Below are 19,824 nucleotides of genomic sequence, written 5' to 3'. Positions count from 1 at the left end.
GGCTCGATGAAGCCCCCGTCTCACTGAGGGTGAGGTCGGGGGTCATCGGCTGGTGGAGCACCAGCGGCTCAAACGTTTAATGGAGGAGGAGTCACTTCCATTTAGGACAGAATTTTGTTGCATTTTGCTGCCTCAGCTTAGCATCCCCCCCAACAAACCCCACCACTCCCTATTTTAAGACCCCCCCCCCCCCCAAAAAAAAGATGAAGCACATTTGCTCGATACGACATGAAAAAGGCGACAGTTGGATGCCAAACAAAATTACGCGTTTGACTGTGTTTCATTAGTTGGTAATCTGCACATCAGGAATGCATGATACGGGCATGGGCGGTGCCAGGGAGGGGCTGGGTGGTGCTGAGGCTCCTCTTGGGTTACCATAGCAACCCCTTAGTAACCCCAAGAACTATGGCGACCGACACAAGGATCAAACATGAAAAAAAGACAATCAGAGCACTTTCTCTGTAGAGTCGAGCAACCCCAAAGCACCATTCATTCATTCATTCATTCATTCATTCATTCATTCATTTTCTGAATCGCTTAATCCAAAATCTGGGTCGTGGGATCTACTGGGGCTTATCGCTGGACAAGCAGCCAGTTCATCGCAGGGCCACACACATAGACAGACAATCATTCACACACGCACACACACACACACACGCACGCACACACACACACACACACACACACACACACACACACCTATGAGCAATTTAGCGAAACCAATTCACCTAATTTGCATGTTTCTGGTGGCGGGAGGAACCCAGAGAGAACCCAGCAGACACGGGGAGAACATGCAAACTCCTCACAGAAAGGCCCTAAAGTTCAATTTGAACCTGTGACCTTCTTGATAACGCTAACGATAGCGCTAACCACTGCACCACCATGCCCCCCCCATAGAAGCAGCAAAAGGAAATCTCTGGCGCCACCACTGGATACCGGCACAATATTCTCATGATCTGAGAGTTTCATCAGTTTGACCCGCTTTACCAGCTGTTCCTATTAATGGACCCCCCCCGCCCCCCGTCTGGCAGTGAGGACAGTTCTGTAACCGTGCAGGAAGAGATGAACGCTTTTAGTGGCTTCCAGGCTGCGCGCCACCAGCTGATGCTTCGCTTGGTGAGGCCACAAGCGGAGTCGACCTTTGATGTCCTGCCTGAGACGAGGCCCATCATTCAGGATAGACCAGAAGGACACACAAGCACCCAGAGTCTCCGCCCTCTCTCTGTGCCATCCTCGCTGGACTGGCTGCTGCCCAAATCAGCTTTTAAGTGTGGCGACCCTGGGATCAGGTCCACATGCCTTCCCCTTTAGCTCAGGCCAGATCAAGAAAATACTCGACATTCTGAGGTCTTTTAGCTGCGGCAGCTCTGCTCAGCATATCAGATGTTGAAGTGGGAAGTTTTATTTGACTTGGTATTTCTCTACAAATATACGTGCATGCACACAAGAAATCAAAAAAATAAATCCGACCCAGTTTTAGCCGCTGGTATGTTGCCTCTGGCCAATCAGAAAGCCTGTGGGTCTCTAATACTCTCTATGGGAGACTGTAAGAGCCAAACATGCCTTGTCCTTTGTGTGTGATCCCATTATGCATTGGTGTGCGGGCTGGGGGGGGGGGGGGGGGGGGGGGGGCTGTGCTCTTTGCTCTGCAAAGAACAGGATCTGCAAGAAAGGGGTCAGCCACCGGAGATGCAGGTAGCACAGATGGAAGGAGCAGCCATCCCTACCAGGCGTCCTCCCTTCCTCCTCATTTGAAGCTCCACCGCCGAACTGTGACCCAATCAACACGCTCAGCCAAGAGGGATAACGACCACCCTCCCAGAATCCCACCAGACGCATACAAATAAGGGGCAATATGAGAAGCAAGCATCTGTTATATAGCTGAAGCTGGTAAAGTGACATGAAGAAGAGAATTCACAACAGCCTGGATTGGTGCAGGTCACACAGCTGCTGAAATCTCCCAGTCGATCGAATAGCACGGATAGAAAATGGAGAAACGAGAAGGTGTTTGGGTGCCTCACAGTGCAGCGTTTGATCATCAACCAAAGAGGCGTGTCAAAGATCAGGAGGTTAATCTGAAAAAAAGACTTCATAGGAAGCATCTATCAGAAATGGCAAATTCAGACTTCCTTTTGCGCAATCAATTAGTGGCAGCATTGATCCCCCCCCCCCCCCCCCCTCCCCTTATCAAAGGAACAAAAGCATTTACAGAGATTACATGCACTGTTTGGGTTGTTGCTCTTGTACCAAGAAAGAATCATCAGCATCAGTAAGAAAACAGAGCAAAAGCTAAACTTAGGATAAATAGTCAAGAACGACTTTATGACCCAACGAGAGGAATAAACCACGTCCAGATGTTTGAATGTCATTCAAGCTGCTGTCCACGGAGGAAACCGACGCATGTCTCCGTCACCCGATTAGCACTCGACTGTTAGTTGCACTGAAACGCTCAGGCTGGTATTTACAGCAGTTTGTGGGCCATTACGGCTAAAATAGGCTCCAGCACTGCGTCTAACAACAATTCTTCCAACCCGCAAAACGTGGATTTGGCTTTATTTTTTTTATATATCCCCCTGAGCCCGTCTGTTAGCATGTCCTCTGTAGTGGACATTACAGAGGACATGCTAACAGGCGGGCTGGGTCCAGGAGGATATATATATATCTGTAATTATTCTATTAAACAAAATGCCAACAGGCATGCGGAGGTTGTTTGTTTGTCCGAGCTGCGTATCCGTGTTTAGTCAGCCGCTGTTGACGAAGCCCTGCTGCAGACTGGCACCACCGCTGCCCAGTGACATCAGCGTATCCGGGCACGAAAGCCCAAAGACGGCCGATTGGCTGTTCATTCAGGACCAGGAAAATAAACGCTGCACAACCACTAGAGGGGAAAACAATGCACCGTCTCCGGCTGTTTGTGCAGGTATTGGGTAATTCTGCTGTGGGCTGTGTTCCAATGAAGCGTGCACGTGCCCTTATAATGGAGAGGGCTTGTAACCAGTTAGCACATGCCTCTCAGGGTTCGAAAACACTGGTGCATTGAGGATTCGGTAACAAAGGAGCATAGTGTCATGAGATTTATTTTGTTTTTTTAATCTGTAAAAAAAACAAACATTAAATCTCATCTTCTCTTTTCTCACCATTTAAGACATTTTGTGTGAATCCAAAACCTTTTTGCTCTCTCTAATGCCGCTTTCAGATGAAAAGCATCATTATTATTTATGCTTTAATCTCACCGACACATTTTCACATTCATTTATCATATATCCCCTCCTCTGTTATCTTGAACTGTCTTTAATAATTCACAGGAGCGTTTTTCTTTCTTTCACGCTTGGTCACATTCTGGTCTTACCTGGAACGAAGCGCCGCAGCTGCATCCTAACTCCCCTTTTTAATTAAACATGCCTGGCATGAAACAGAAGTCGATCAGAGGTCTGGGCAGGAAATGAATTCACCAGGCAACAAAGATCCCGCTGCCAGCACATCTGCTTTAATAGGAGTCATAAATTGTGATGTCAGTTTCTGTGGAATATAATTTGTTCATCTTGGGCATTGATAAGTTCTTAGGAACGCTGATTCGGTTTCACACGGAAGAAGAAAAAGGAGCTTCTCAATCCCCATCTGTCGATTTTGACACAGATATTTTAAAAACTGGTGATTAACGTTTGGTATAGAGTATTGTTGGCTGCCAACACGTCCTAAAGAGGGCATGACATCACAGTAGGTGGAGGTCGGTCACACCCACTGAGTGATGGAAAGCTGTTTCTGAATGAGTCATTCTACGAGACGAGTGCCAATTGAGTCCACAAAGTTTGATGAAGAGTATAAGGCACAAAACAGTTACCAAAATGTGTTTCTAAAGCTTAAATCTTTTAATTTAAATGTTCTTGTTAACATGATATATGAGTAAATACTATATTTTTTGAGCATGAGATACTATTTTTAATCATTTTCATGAGTACATGGCCATTTCCACATGTCCGTATAGACCAACGTCAATTTGTATCCACAATATCACCAAATATATTTCAGATTTTTATCAAACCTTTATTATTTCCACTAGTATAAGTGTGTCACTGATTCCATAAAATATATATTTTTTGTAAAAACAATGACACCGTTGACATGTGAAATTCATATTTCACAGATAATGATCATAAAAATAAAAAAAAACTGATTAAATAACATGCGATCTATTGATCGTTTCCAAAAAAGGACATTTTACTAGCAGCAAAACATTAGATTTTTTTTATTTATTTAATGTACCATCACTCAAATAGTGTACATATTGCCCGTGACGGGGTGGTACAAAAATGGCTACAAGGTCTAGATAAAATGGATATTATTAATAAGGACTTTATGCCTCAGGTGGGAAAATATGTTTTCTTGGAGGATTAACATGTCTTTCATGTTGTGGATTTTGAAAAAAGGAGTTTGTTCTGCATAAAAAATTTACAAATTGCCAAGTGGAAATGGGACCCGTTTCGGAGAATGACCCAAATAGCAGTATTACAAAACATGAAAGGAGAACTCCCAAAAGCTGGCGAAAAGAGAAGCTAATGTATCACAACATGTCGCAGACATAACGGAAATACTGTAGGAGAACATCTGTGATCTAAATTCTCAAATAGCTTCTTTTTTTTTTTACTTCCACCAAGGAGGTTATGTTTGTCTGTCTGTCTGTTTGTTAGTAGGATTATGGAAAAACTGATGGATGGATCTTGATGAAAAAAAAGAAGAAAATGGTGTCTTGGTCTGAGCTCATCAAATTTTGAGAGCGATCCGGATACACATCTGGATGCAACCCCCCCCACCCCAAAAAAAAACAAGTATCCAATTTATTATAATGGAGGCTTTAAAAAAATCATATCTTGTAAAATATGCATTCAATTCACTCACCAAGCATCAGTCATAAAGAGGCCCGACATGAACTGTCATGCAAAATGTCTTCTGAAAAAATATTGACTGTTAACATTAAACTCCATTTGTGAGGGTTTCTATGGTGACTGTTGCTACAGGTTGATTTCTGCACTGCTCAGCTGCGGAGGCTTCGTTGAACTGAACGAGACGCACCTGTTACACATCTCACCTAATCAGCTCCTGCCTCTCTGGACCCGACTCTCTGCTAGAACATCCTCTCTGTTTCCTCAGTGTTTTCAGGCTCTCCCGTTTTATGTCTCAACCCGTATTCCCTATGTTCTATCTTCAATAGCTGAGGAAAAAGATCCAGTTAAAATCAGGGTAAATTTTCACAACAAAGTGATTCGGTTTTGGACACTTTCAATAATGTCTCTCTTATCCACAAAGGAGGTTCTGTTTTTGCTGACCTTTACCAAGAAACTGTGGAATTAGTATAGTGAACAAACTGATTTAATCATACATGTATTGCTCAGGTAACATTCCTGATTGTGTGTGTTTGGTTCTAAATACAATATATTATAGTAATAATGGAGCACAGATAGCTCTGGAATTCCTGCTACCACCGATGACATCACAGGTCTGATTTAAAATTCCACTACGCTTTGTTTAGTCGTACTGCCAACATTAAAGATGACTCATTCATCCCCGAAGGAATTCAAGGGAACACTGTGTAGCAAAGTATAAATATTTGTCTGGAGTCATAGATTTTTACTGGATAAAACACACGCCCTCACTTTATTACAACAAATTACTGACCTCTTACTACAGAAGAGGCAGACAGGAAGTTGTGTGATAGAGAGGGGGGGGGGGGGGGGGGGGGGGTTGTTTTCTGCAAGGTTATACGACCTCATCAGTTAATATATCACATCAGACAGACTCAGAGAGACAGAGAGGATAAGCGTCTGCATCTGAAACATGGACGGAGGCCTTCGAAAGGATAAAAGCCACACATTTGTCAGCAGACTACATAATGTACGGAGTCTGCATAGTATTTTCAAAAACCCTCCATTTAATTAATGTCTCTATATTGACAGGAAAACATGTTGTCAGAGGCTCGATATACCTTTCTCCTCTGTTGTTGTTTTAAACACCTTTAAGCAATCGTCAAAACCAGATTTTCCGTTCTTATGTTTCATTATATAAAATGTTATTTAATGTGAGAGTTGTGGTACATTTTAATTTTCAAAAGTGTATGATTCCAAAAAAAAATCTGGTTCTTATTCATGCCCTGCGATGAACTGGCGGCTTGTCCAGGGTGTCCCCTGCCTCACGCCCATTGACTGCTGGGATTGGCTCCAGCTTGGCCCGCGACCCGATAACGGATTAAGCTGTTGGGACAATGAATGGATGAGGTTCTTATTCAACAGTTTAAAGTCACTTTGGTCGTCCTCTGATGTTTAATCGGCCATTATCACAAGCGTGAGCTTCAGTCGTCCAACGCTTTATAATGAAATACCCTGTTCTAAATGTATTTGGTGTTACATTTTAAGTTTGGACATGCAGTAAATTCGTGGTTGTGCTGACAATGGTGACCGAGGACATGCTAGAAAACCTTGGAGCTATGGAACTGAGACTGTTGTGTTCGCCAGGGTCTTGTTCAGGGACAAAAACAGAGATGATGCGGCAGCTTCCCAGCGCTAACGATGTCCGCTAAGTACCTTATTGAATCTGCTCGGCCGAACAGGCTGACGCATTCTCAGCTGGTGACGCCATCGAGGTATTTGCTGTTTAAACCGACATCTCTTCTTATCCACCTCCTGGAAATCTCCTTATCTCGACAGAAGCCTTTGCTGGTAACTCAAGTCTCTAACATCTAATCAGAGGGAACCGTCACTTCCTCAGTAGTCATTTGTGACCAGAACTCTGGCCTCCCTCAATATCACCGGTAATAAACTGATGCAGCCCACCACCTTTCAAAGGTTACCTGGATTGTGGAAACAGCCCGACCTTAATCTATGCAGCAGTTTTAGAATGTGGGCTCATTTTGTTTTCCATCCCACAGCTGGTTCTGTAAAGACCGAGAGCCCAGATGCTGATAGTTCTGTTGAGGCTGGACGGGTTTGGCTGTTTGACTGCAAAAAACGTGCCGGGAACATTTCAGCTTCTGGAAAGTTTGGTGTTAAGCTTGTCTGCATCACTGACATACTGCTGGCAGCCCCCCCCCCCCCCCCCCAGTTGTTTCCAGACAAGTTATAGTGACTCTGGTATGGATATGGGCCTCCAGGGGGAAGTAAAATTAGGATAAGTGAAGTTTCAGACGTGCCTGTTTCTTGTGCGACTGCAGTGCAGTTAGCTGCAGAAATAGACTTCTCTGTCTTGGCGTTACAGTTCCTTTAACTCTTTGAGTGCCTTTCACGTCTGAAGACGGTTTTTTGAAACCCACACATTCACTGCCAACCATGACATTGAAATCTGCCGTTCTTCAACGGCCAATAACTCCAGAACGGAAAATGGTATAGGAAGTAGGAACACACCATTTTTTTTCTGATGAAAGAAGAGACTTCAATCTTTTCATTTGGTGGGTTGGACGTCTGCGTAGTCATAGTAAATAATATTCTGTGGGGCTTGGAAAATCTTGCGAAAAGCGTATAAACTGCAGCACTCTGCATAAAGCTGAGCTGAAAATGGCTGGCACTCAATGAGTTAAATACGTCTGAGCACTCCTGACTTTTGCTCTAATTCACCGATGAGGTTGACAATCTTACATGAAATAAATTTGAAATATGTAACATCAGATCTTTCTTTTTCTTTCTTTTTGTCGCCTGTTGGTTCACCTCAGCAAATCAACCTTCTCCACTTCACCCTGTCCTTTGCATCGTCCTCCACAACACCATCCACTCTCATGTCCTCCCTCACCACGTCCATGTTTCTTCTCCTGGGTCGACCTCTAGCCCTGTTCCCTGGCAGCTCCATCCTCAGCATCCTTCTACCGATATAGTCCCCGTCTCTCCTCTGGACATGTCCAAACCATCGACGTCTGGTCTCTCTGACCTTTATCTCCAAAACGTCTAACCTTCACTGTCGCTCTTATTGCCTAATTTCTAATCCTATCAACATAATAAATATTAGTTGATTAGTATGTATCATTGTTAGCATGCTGATGGTAGTAATTTAGCTCAGAGCTCTAGCCTTTCTTTCAGCACTCTTTCAGGCTCTTGGTCCAATACGGAATATAGCTACACTTTCAAGAAGCTTATTTCCTTGTTAAAGATTTTAGCCTACTGTCAGAGTTACTTTAGCTGTCTTTGATTTAATTCAATCACAACGTCTGGTCTTATACTTTCTCTGTAATAATCACAAATGAATGTTATGGGAGGACGATGCAAAGGACAGGGTGAAGTGGAGAATGTTGATGTAAGTGGCGTACGGTAGTAGAATGTTGAATGTGATCAATGAAGACAAGTTACACCAGTAATCATTAGCTGCCTGACATTGACCAGAACAGCCACAAGGAGACGCTTGTATCGATGAACGATCCTCCTGCAGGCTGGAACATGAATCGGCTCGTTCTCCCTGCTCCCAGTCTTGAGCCAGTAGCGATGGTTTGGGTTTGTTCACCGGAATTACATCGCCTGAAGAAATGCGGCTCTCGATGGGTTTCCCATAGTTTAACGGCATCATGCGGTCACTCAACACTTTTTGATGTAACCCTTCAAAGGGACAAGAGCCCTCTAATCACGAAGGGCACCGTGTTCTACCATAACGCTGCAATAAATTACCCAGACTAATTCATAGCTGTGAATCATTTGTGTCATTTTTTGTATTTCCCAGTGTGCAGAAGAAACCTAAAAAAAGAACTGGTATGTTGTTTAAAGGAGAACAAAAATGACGACTCTGGGCCACAAGCGGCATCAAAATGAAAGGTTTTCACTGGAAGGCTCAGGAGGATGAATTCCAGAAAACATCAAGTCCTCCTGAGGGAATGCTTGTTTTTTTATTTCTTTTTTATGTAGTCATTTGCTCTGGTCAAGGGCAACTTATTCTCATGTAGAGCCAAATTGAGATCAAACCCCTCGTTCCTTCTTTGGTGCCACTTCAAACAGAGTTGCTGTTGAAATTTTGATTGTGGAACACCTGCCTGTGGAGACGCATCAAACGTGAGCTTCTACAACTCCACTTGTGAGCGAGCGTCTGGGAGCTCCTTGTTCTCACTACAAAGGGGGAAGGGAGTACCTGCCCTGGTGAACCCGGCTTGACTTTAGACTTGTTTACCACTGCTGCATATCACAATAGAACTTTAGTGAGCCGAAACTTTTGTTCGTGCGTTGCGTCTTCTCACTCGCTGGCATTGATTACACGGGTCCATTATGTAAGAATTTGTGGGCTGATGAGTTGATGATTGCGCCAAAGCATGAAGGCAAAGTGTTTTCATAGTGGAGGTGTGGAAATAATCGAGGCCCACTGGGTAATTACATTTGATGACAGATTTAGTGAGAATACAGACGCCATTACGACCCTGAAAGCCCTGCATGTCCGGCCTTGTTAATTTATCTCTCCTGAGATCATAGGCTACTGTCAACATCATATGTTTTTATCTAGTTTGTAAATCAGTCACCGCCAGTCATTGTTACTTTTGCCTTAAATCATTTTTAGACCAGTTTCATTTGCTGTGGAAGCCTGTTATTTACGACCACAAGCTTCTTTACTGCTACGGTATTTGTAATCGGTGGGCTATCTCTGCTATTGCATGAGCCGGATCTGCATCTGGCAGTTAAATGGAAGGTCGTCCTGGTCGCACCATTTGATTTTATTGCAAATATATATGTAGACTCGAGGAAAGGAATCAAGTCACGACTGAGTCATTAACCTCCAGTTAGCATGTCCTCTGTAGTGGACATTTGTCCATTACAGAGGACATGCTAACTGTCGAGCTGGGTCCCAGGAGGGTAAGGTCATTATTGTCTTATTTCACCTTTGATATATTAAAAAACAATAATGTTATGTTTAATGCCGTTTAACTCCATCATTCAGTCTTCATTCATTTAGGACTCTTTGAGAGTGAACAGGAAGACAGAGACAGAAAGAAGAAGCAGATGCCATCAGTAGAAACAAAACTTAGCTCCTCTTGAGACTATATTAGAAATATTTGTCCTCATGACCCTTATATCATGGTACAGAGCTCATAACCAGATTCCTGCCAGCCCACGGCCCCTGCTGGTAACAAAGGAAACTCGGCTGAGCTGTGAGACAGACCGAAGGAAGAAACTCCCAGACAGTCGCAGGCAACAGCGCCTGGAGTCAGTCGGTTGGTTCCAGTTAATGTCCGCCCTGTGACAGGGACGGTAGCCAGATGAAGGAGCTTTGCTGATGACTCACCTGAGTCGAGGCCATCTGCCCGAGGGAGGCAGAGACAAATAAAAGAAACACAAACCACGATGAGAGAAAGAATGACAGACCGCAGCGGCCATAGATGAAAAGGTCCAAGGTGGAGAAGTCTCCCCTTCTGTATTCAGTTACACAGAGTAAAAAAAAAAAAAAGAGCTCAATAGGCTCGACATGTATGAGATCAAAAAAAAGTCCAAAATGCAGCAGGTCCATGCAGAACCTCAGGCTGACTGTGGGAGAGCACAATGCAAGCAAGAGTATGATCAGGATACGGTGACGTCTCATGTTGCCCCCCAAAATCCCCATTAGACACTCAAACATTAGTCAATGCCATTTATAAGAAAGGGGATTCACTGCTCCCTGTTCAAAGGCAGGGACTGACAGTTCAAAAGGAAGCCTTTGCTTTATGACACACACACGCACACACACACACACACACACACACACACACACGGAGGTGGAAGCAAGTCAGAAGTCGAGAACTGAAGGCCAAAAACAAGCCATAGATAATAATTTCAATCTAGGTCTGATACCTAACAGTTTGTTGTTGCCTTTTGTACATATCTAAAAAAGATTGGAATTCTGTTATGGAAAACTACAGAAAGGGAGATGTGGAGAAATGGGAGAAGGTCGCCTCCTCCTGGCCAAATGGAAGAACTATTCCTGTTTGAGGGTCGCCCGTCCAAAACATTGTTTGGCATTTTAATCTGCCTTTTTCATCAAAGATCATTAATTATGTTTTGACCTAAATCTTGTTTCACCTTTATTCAGGTCGAAAGATGTATTAGATCCCAAAGCAAATATCTCTCAGGTTTGATACAAATCTATCGTTTTGTTTCCCAGATCCATGAACGGGGACGGTTCTGATCAATCCAAAGACCCAGCGAGCTTGTGGTGGAGTCAAAGGACTCATTCATCCCACAGCCATGAACACTGATGAGTATGCACCTTCATCTCCTCCACCAAACCTCACTCCACCGCTGCAGATCTTCCACTTTCTCACTCTGAGAATCGATTTGATCCCTGTTTGGGGCCAGTGTTTCTGTGGAACTCACTGAATTGTGTTAGTTCTTCATGAACAGGATTTGAAAGTGTGGATCATAAATAAGTTTATTCATCAAGTGAATCTGGTGATTTAACTTATCTCTCTTTCCAAAAACAACCCTTTAGTCATGAATATGATGAATAAATAAATAAACAAAACAAACAAACCAACAAAACTATGGGTTGAACCAAAACAAAACACTATGGATCAACCTTAATATCAGTCATTTCAAGCAAGCTACACACATTCTAAATTTCTGTCATAAATGCTGTCATGATTTTAGAATGAAATTTAATGTTGATGCGACACAAATGTTCCTTAAAACTTTGAAACAATGAATAAATTTCCTTCCAGTAGGGCTTATAATAAATAACAAAAGAAAGATGTGGAACAGGAAGTAGGATTGCAAGTACCGGCAAACACTTAATCCCATTAAACAACATATTGATCTGTGCATAATGCAGAAGACACATTAATCATTTAATGGTAATCTCCTTAAATTCAGTTTATAAGCAATTATATGTCTGTCCATTAAGTGTTTTAGCCCATTTACCACAAATCTCAAATGCATTACAGCCAGCCAAAACTATTTTGTGGTGTTTGGAAAATGTAAATGTATTTTTTTTTTCTTGACAAATGTCTTTTGCTTTAATTCAACTCGTGTTTAGTGTATAAATACATGAGCAGATTGGACTGTGTTCTGGATTCAATCACAGTAACAATGAAGTCTAGTCACATGACCATAATGTAACAATGTCAAAATATAAAGCCGATCTTGGTGGAGGACACAAGACTAAGAGTTTCCCAGAAAAAGATCACACGGGAGACATTGACAAAAGACCAGTTATTGATTCCGCAACATGTTTTATAACTTCACAAGATACATTAAAAAGTTGGAGTACAAATTCACAGGTATGTCCGTTTAATTAACATCTTTTTTTCTGACTCATGTGGAAAAAAAAGCTGCCAGACAAGTGTATTTAAAACTTTAACCTAAGGAGATATCCGTTTTATCATGTTTTGTCCTGATCCTCTCTGAAAAGAATTACCATTGTATTTTCCATAAATTATTATTATTATTTTTTACATTTTCTTCGTGTTTTATTTCATTTCAAACCGTTGGAAAATGTCCTTTTAAGACCCTTTGATGCTTGATCGCGGTCCAACCAATCCGATTATTTCTAATCACATCAGGCGTTTTGGGATGACGTGTCAGGAGCCAATCAGCACCACGGAGAGCTCCTGCGTCTTATCGGGGCAACACCCCGATAGGACCTGGCGAAACAAATATAACAAAATAAAAACAAGTAAAAAACAAAATAAAAACAAGTAAATGAATAGCAATTCCTGAATACTCTTAATAAAGTTAATCCTGATTGGCCCCGTGCCACCTGCGCTAAAATAAAAAAAAAGGGAGTCGTCGCTTAGCAACCACATTGTTTGGCTACAGTATTAACGCAACAAAATTAAATCTTCCCGCAAAGTAATACGAAGTTCGAAAGTGCGTAATGGTTTCTGTTGCTTTGAAGTGTATTAGTTATCGATTTAGAGCCCAACGTCTCAGAAATGTTTTTTTTTTGCTACGTAACGTTTTTTTTCGTGTGACTACGCACATTTTCTGCGTTAGCGCCACCGGCCTGTCTTTTGTTCCGCATTCACAAAGCGGCGTCGCCGTAACGCAGGCGGCTGGCCCTTTAAGCGTGACGTAGCCCGGCGAGCCGACGCAGGACGGGCCGACCCCGCTCCGGCTGACATCCCCGTCATGGCCTCCTCACGGCCACCGCCGACGACGACCCGACCGACCGGCGGCCCTGCCCTTCCCGTTGCGGAGACGGACGGCGAGCCGAAGCAGAGGCACCGGTAAGAGGCGGGAGCCGCGCCGGGGGGGGGGGCAGCAGCTCTCATCCCGTGCCCACCCCGGTCTCCTCCATGCCTTCGTCCGAAGCCAAGAACAGCTACTCGATCAAGAGGGGGGCCGTGCGACCCCGGGCGGCGGCGGCGGCGGCGGGAGCATGACGAGCCGGGACTACGCCGTTAATCTGTCGGTGCAGCAGGTGTTGAGCCTCTGGGTCCAGGGCGCGACGCTGCAGCACTTCACAGGTAGGCGCTCCGAATGCCTGTCTTCATTTCACACGAAAGACATCAAGAGCGGCGTTTAGCGCTTCCGTTTGAAATGATCCTGCATGTGATTTATTTATCTGCTGATCGTTAATGAGCAGGAAGGGCAGACCGGGGGGGGGGGGGGGGCTGTCCTCCCTCCCTCCCCCCCCTCTGGCCCTCTTTCACTGCGTTAATACGGGCACAGTAAAAATCCCACCCCTCTGTCCACACTGTCAATTGATGCCATGAAAATAATAATAATAATCAATATTTCTGCTTTGGCCCGTGTGGTAAAAAGAGTAATGCCATGCCCCCCCCCCCCCCCCCCTTTGTCCATCCTCATTTGGACTGGATGATGGATTAGATGGCCAAAGTCTTCACAGCTCTTATGTCCAGTAAAAGTAAACATGTCAACACACAGTTTTCTGTTTTCTTTTTTTTAATCTGGGCATGACTGATTTATCAGCCGCTTGTTCTTCCTCAGGTAAAGTTTGATGATTAGTTAGATTAGTTAGTTCATGTCCGCATGAACTAACAGGAAGAGCTTTTAGACGGCGAGGCCTGCTCGTCCCTCTCGATTAGGTTAAACTCTCATCCGGTGACGACGAGGCCGTGTGTGCTCGGGTGCCGCTCAAGGAAGAGAATCCTTGTTTCCCCCCTTTCTTCTATTCACACTCTTCCCCTCCGTTTCACAGCGATTCACAGTGCATGTCTAAAAGATGTCTAAAAGCCCCGTTTGCCGCGCTGCATCAAAATCCGTGGAATAGTTTACGTACGACGGATCCAGTTCTCCCACAAAGATTCATGAAAAGTGTTTGTTTTAAAGACAATGTAGGAACGAGAAAAGCGACGCATCAGCATTTTATCATTTCCTGTCCGGGCGGGCTGCACTTCCTCAGTGAGAACGTGATATCGTTAATTTTTTTTCTGGCCTCTGTATATTTATACATTTTCTGAATGAAGATGAAAGAGGGAGCTGTCAGCGGGTAAAGGGTGATGTGTTCAGGAGCCGTGGGACTGCTGCGTTGCCTAAACACCAGATTATAGATACTCAAAGCGAAGCTACAAGCCGGCCGTGGAGTCGTAGCTGAGTTAGCGCCGGCCCCTCTGAAACGCACACCAAGCGAGAATATAAGAGCGCTGTGATGCCGACTCAGCGGTTCCAAGATGTTCTATTTATAGAATTATTATTATCACTGAGCTGCTCGGCGGAGGTCTGTGCTCTCCTACTGGTTCTCCAGTAAGGTGTCAATTTAGAACCTTTTCGATGATGATCCAGATCCAGATGTGGACGGTGTAAATCCAATTAGGGGGGGATTGAGCTGCTCGGCGGAGGTCTGTGCTCTCCGAGTGCTTTTCTCGTTGGACCTGCTGTTTCTGCAGTTATTATCATACGATCAATCGAATACTTGTGATTTGTTTGGGGGGGTCAAGGGCACGTTCATGAGGAGGGTCCTACTTTCCACCCCGTTATCCTTAAGTGCTGTATGTTCGGCTGCCTCTCCAGTGAGGTGAGGGGCCGAGAATGTCTCTTCTGGAACTTCAGCCTGACGTCCAGCAGCTTTTGTTTGGTCCCGCTGCTGTGCTGTGATTGGCTGCACCGTTCCAATGCTCTTTAGAATACTGTTAAATTCACCATTAATTGGTCGATTGAAGGGATTGCGACATTTGTGAGATGTTTTGAGTTCATGGCACCCCAGCTTTGGTCACCCAAAGTCCATTGTTTCTGTTTTTAAAGGCTTTTACTTGTGAGATTTGGTTTGTTCTCACTGCTCCCATTATCACCTAGCTAAATACAATCCAGGGAGTAAGAGTAGAGAGAAACAGACACGACTCTTCAGAGCCCCTCTGCTTTCACATGACTCTGCTGTTTTATACTTCCTGTTGACAGGCGAAGCTCAAAGGCCCTCAGAGCCTGTGGTTTGATTCGTCAATGCCCCGGTGCGGCCGCGCACCGAACGTCACGCAGCACCGCATTCAAAAATGAATAAAAGTCATGCCAAGAGTCATTTCTTTATCAGCCAGTGTGAATAATGAGCCTCGTGTTTCCAGCCCAACGTTCCACCCCGCCGGTTCACTCCCTCTAGTGGTTCATTTCAAGCTTGTGATTCATCCAGACGAGTGGCAGAAATCACTCTCGCAGCCATTTGCATGAAGAGGTCAGTGACCAAAGCAAACCAGAAGTGATTTTGTGTTTCACAAATGATTATGAGTTAGATTGTTTTGGTTCGATGACAGTTCAAAGCAGGGGACCGCCCACCTTCATTCAGTTGGGATCTGCTCAAGGTTTCTGCCTGTTCACTGTTGTCAAATGTTGCTTCGTGGTGGATTGTTGCGTCCTTGAGCTGCTCGTCTTGTTAAAACGTTTATTACGATTTGGCGCTGAATAAGAATGGACCTGATTCGTCTTGAAAGTGGCTGAGGTTGATCAATAGTGGAACATTCGGCCGACGTAATGAAAGATGATTGGACAAATACCCTACAGCCTGAAAATGAAGGGGAAGTTCAGAATGACCTCGTCGTTCCAGATGATTCGTCCGACTGTCAGTCTTGATCTATCTAGAATATAAAATATCCGAAATGAGCTTTTTACAAAAAGCGGTGGAGCACGCTGTGCTTCGGCGGCCATGCGGGACAAAGCGCCGTTGTGAGGCTGTGCCATCACGCCGCTCTCTCTCCGACCAGCTCGCCGGAGGCTGGCGGGTCGAGCCGGGGGGGGGGGGGGGGGGGGGGTTGGGTTAAAAACCAGCTGAGATTGGGAATCACTTCTCCAGAGCTTTTTGTTTCTGCTTCACGGCCGGATCGTTCAATCTCAGAAGTTGTTTGATGCATCTCACTTCAGGCCCATTATCATGGCCGGCTGCCTCCTCGGTGAGCCCCGCTGTAGAGCGAATCCTCCCTCACAGCTCCGGGAATATCTGCTGTAGCTGCACACACACACACACACACACACACACAGTGTGACATCGCTGCAGTGTTTTAGGGTCACACCTGCCAGGAGCTGTCGGATTTTGTCTAGACAGATCGAAACGCAGTTTGTCATATGCATGGGATGAGGAATCCTGTCTGTCAAAGTTCACTCTAGTTTTGTTTTGCACGAAGAGTTGAAATGTTAATACATTTCCCATCTTGCAATGTTTGTAGAAGAAAATATATCCCATAATGCACCTTGATCCAGATCTGCAGCTCTGTCAGAGAGGTCCTGTATTCGCTTTCTGACTCCTGCGAGTCGCAGCGTCAAACGACCGTTAGCTTTTATTAAAATGAGAGACTCCTCTGGGTTTGAACGTCGAGTAGCGGAAACGATTCGTGCAAAACGATAGTCTTGTCGTTTCTAGATATTCCGATATGACACAGCGTGTCTTTAAATGATGAACCAGCGACACAATCGCAGCAGATATTCTGACTTAGTTCAAGCTTTACATCCGCTGCTTCCGACATTCCCCATAATTTAAGTCGATGGAGATTTCTGCAGCTGTGCATCAGATAAATCCACAAAATAAACCCCTTAATTATCGATGAATCACCCATGAAAAGGTAAAGATCACGTGAAATGTATTGATTTGTCTGAACAATGGTTGAAAAAGCAAATGCATTAAATTTGTTGAAGAGCACAAATTGACTTATTTGCGTCCCTTTGACTCTGAGCCGGTTCGGTTCAGTGGTTTCAGGCTGTATCTGATCCATCCTGTGTTCTGTGGCCGTGGCAGAGATGTGGTACTGGGTGTTCCTGTGGTGTCTCTTCTCCTCGCTCTTTGTCCACGGGGCGGTGGGGCTACTCATGCTGGTGATGCTGCAGCGCCACAGGAGGGGCCGCCTCATCACCTTGGTGCTGGTCAGCGTGGGCTTCCTGGCCTCCCTCTCTGGGAGCGTCGTCACCAGTAAGTCCAGTTCATTCTCGGTGATTCGTTGTTGATTTTTACGTGCAAAAAATATCACTCATAGCGATGCGGATTGACTGTCTCATGTAATACAGCCTGTAGTAGAGTAGAGCAGAATCTCTGCAGCATTTTGTAATTTGTAACGCCAACTTAACATGGACAAAGACAAGAAGTAAGAATGTATTAATAAGTGTAAACATGTAGACCTCTGACACCTTTTATCACTTTGCTTTAACAGTCTCTGATAATATATTACATCCTGTCTGCTTGCTCGGCCCTTGAGATGCATTGTGTTGAGTTGTTAATTTTAATTTGTTCACTCCGCTTAAACACAATAAACTCCAACGTGTGAAGATGAACCTGACATGCTAATGTCGTTGATGCATGGAAACGATGAAGAAGGGCTTGCTTGTCCTCTTCCTCCTCTCTATGAATGGACAATCGGTGGTGCCGGTGACGGGTCGTGACAGACGGCTGCGTCCGTGTGTTTGGTGACTGTTGTGTATACTAATTGTAAAGTGTGTTTGCGTGTCCCTTAGGCGCTGCGGTGGCCGGAGTTTACCGCGTGGCCGGGAAGGGCATGGCACCGCTGGAGGCTCTGGTGTTCGGCGTGGGCCAGACCACCCTCTCCGTCGTCATCTCCTTCTCGCGCGTCCTGGCCACTCTGTGAAGCGCCGGACGGACGCTCGGATCAACTCGGTCCGACGGAGACCTTCGGCTGACCGTCACGGCCGAAGGGGCAGAAATGCCCCGGGACCTTTTGAGACGACACGCGAGAGAGCGTCTCTGTGCTGCTACTGCCACGATCGCACTGCAATTCAGAGGGAAGTCAGCGCGTGCCGGGGCACGGCACCGTGTGGAGACGTCCTCGGCTTCTGGACCTGAAAGCCATGTCTCGGGTGTTTACAGAGTTGCATCACTTCGTTGTGCCAACAGCCTTCTCTGGGACATCCAGATGCCTTTGTGGCCGCTGACTCTCGAAGGCGTTCTGTTGCACCTGTTTATAAACCGCTGCGTGATCAGCTGTGATGATGATCCCCTTCGGTGATCTGCGTGAGAACAAGCGTTTGGCGATGCGTGCCGTTTTAGATCATTAGAAACACCATTTTCTTCTGCCTCGGATTAATTATGTTGTTTTGGTTTTTTTTTAGAAGGTTTAAAAGCTGCACCGTCCGACTCATGAGCAAGGTGCAGCTTTTAATTTATCACTTTGCCGATGCTCATTACCTAAGAGGTGTGAACTCAGTAGGCGTGGAGGAGAAAACCAGCATCGCTGCTACGTTGGGTTGAAATATTGATCCAGTGAGTGCCAACAGAACTCTGATTGGCGTTGGGAAGTTATCCTGAATTCTAAGGAGGTGAGAAGATGCCACGTACGCCGTCCTTACGTCTGTCCAGTAAATATGTAGCTACAGCCGAGAGAAGTTAGCTTAGCTTAGCATTTAGACTGCAATAAGATAAAACAGGTGGAATATTAAAAATCAGATTTGATTCACAGGCCAGTTTCGGACAAAGACAAGTGAGCTCTCTCTCTCCTTTAACCGGTCTTTGTGCTAAGCTAGGCTACCTGACGAGACGGTTGAAGTCTTTGTCTCTGTCTGCTCTGAAGAGATACAGTCTTTAGAAGGGCGGGATGGTTCTGGTGATAACATTGGCATCCAGCCTACCCCAGCTCTTCCTCGCTAGTATCGTCTGCACCATGAAGTCCCCGTGGAAAGTCATTCCTCCCTGGAGACGCTGCCGCTGCTGCAACGGCCATTTATTCGTGGCTCGCTCTTTCATTTGATCTTTTTTATTTTTTTTATTGACCCATGTTCCTTAAGTTTAACATTGCATATTGCACTGATATTAATCTGCCTTTTAGCACAACCTATAGAATAACTCTGGTGTGACCCGGTCCAATAATCAGTTATGATACGCAGAGATCTCTGATAACAGACTTGATCGTCACGTTTCGGTGAAGCAAACTGTAAAACATCATCTGTGAGGAAAATGTGCGTGGAAGCCGCTGGAACTGGTTTATCATGCCGATGCGCCGGTTCGGTGTGAGAGAAGAGAAACAAACTCAAATGAATCCTCATTGAGGTCTCGCTACTTGTACCTGAACCCTGGGTGGGAGGAGTTTTAATACCAAAGCGTTTCTCATTCTGGCATTATTGATCCTGCTCTGTCTCATTGAACTGATTTCACAGTCTCATTGTGTTAGTTTTATTCAGCCTTAGACGCATTTGCACCCCCCCCCCCCCCCCCCCCCCCCCCAGACGTGTGTGGTGCAAACTGAATTGAAACGGTTCTGACAGGATAATTGATGTTTGTGTCGTTAAGCGTGTGTGCTGTGTGGTTTTTGTAGCCCTGTAACTAACACGCCATTTATTTATAGGAGTTATATAATTGACTCGACTCACCTTCAGTACCAGCTCAGTACACAAGGGGGCGGTGTCGCACAGACCTGAAGTGGCAAAGTAGGATCTTGAATGCGTGGAATCTGATTGTGGAGTTTATACTTGATAAACTAGCAAGTGTTTTTGATACACAGGTTTAAAAATAATAATAATA

General features: G+C 44.9%; 1 protein-coding gene across 1 annotated transcript; it reads left to right on the top strand.

Annotated features, from left to right (window-relative positions):
• Positions 1 to 13,216: 13,216 nt before the first annotated feature.
• On the top strand, positions 13,217 to 17,938 carry tmem170b (transmembrane protein 170B). Its single transcript, XM_068747651.1, is given in 4 exon segments — positions 13,217 to 13,264; positions 13,267 to 13,387; positions 17,098 to 17,268; positions 17,808 to 17,938. Coding segments are annotated over 4 exon segments (471 nt in total).
• The last annotated feature ends 1,886 nt before the right edge of the window (positions 17,939 to 19,824 follow it).

Source organism: Brachionichthys hirsutus, chromosome 13 (assembly GCF_040956055.1).
Source record: "Brachionichthys hirsutus isolate HB-005 chromosome 13, CSIRO-AGI_Bhir_v1, whole genome shotgun sequence".
NCBI lineage: Eukaryota > Metazoa > Chordata > Actinopteri > Lophiiformes > Brachionichthyidae > Brachionichthys > Brachionichthys hirsutus.
This window is presented reverse-complemented; position numbering and strand designations above follow the sequence as displayed.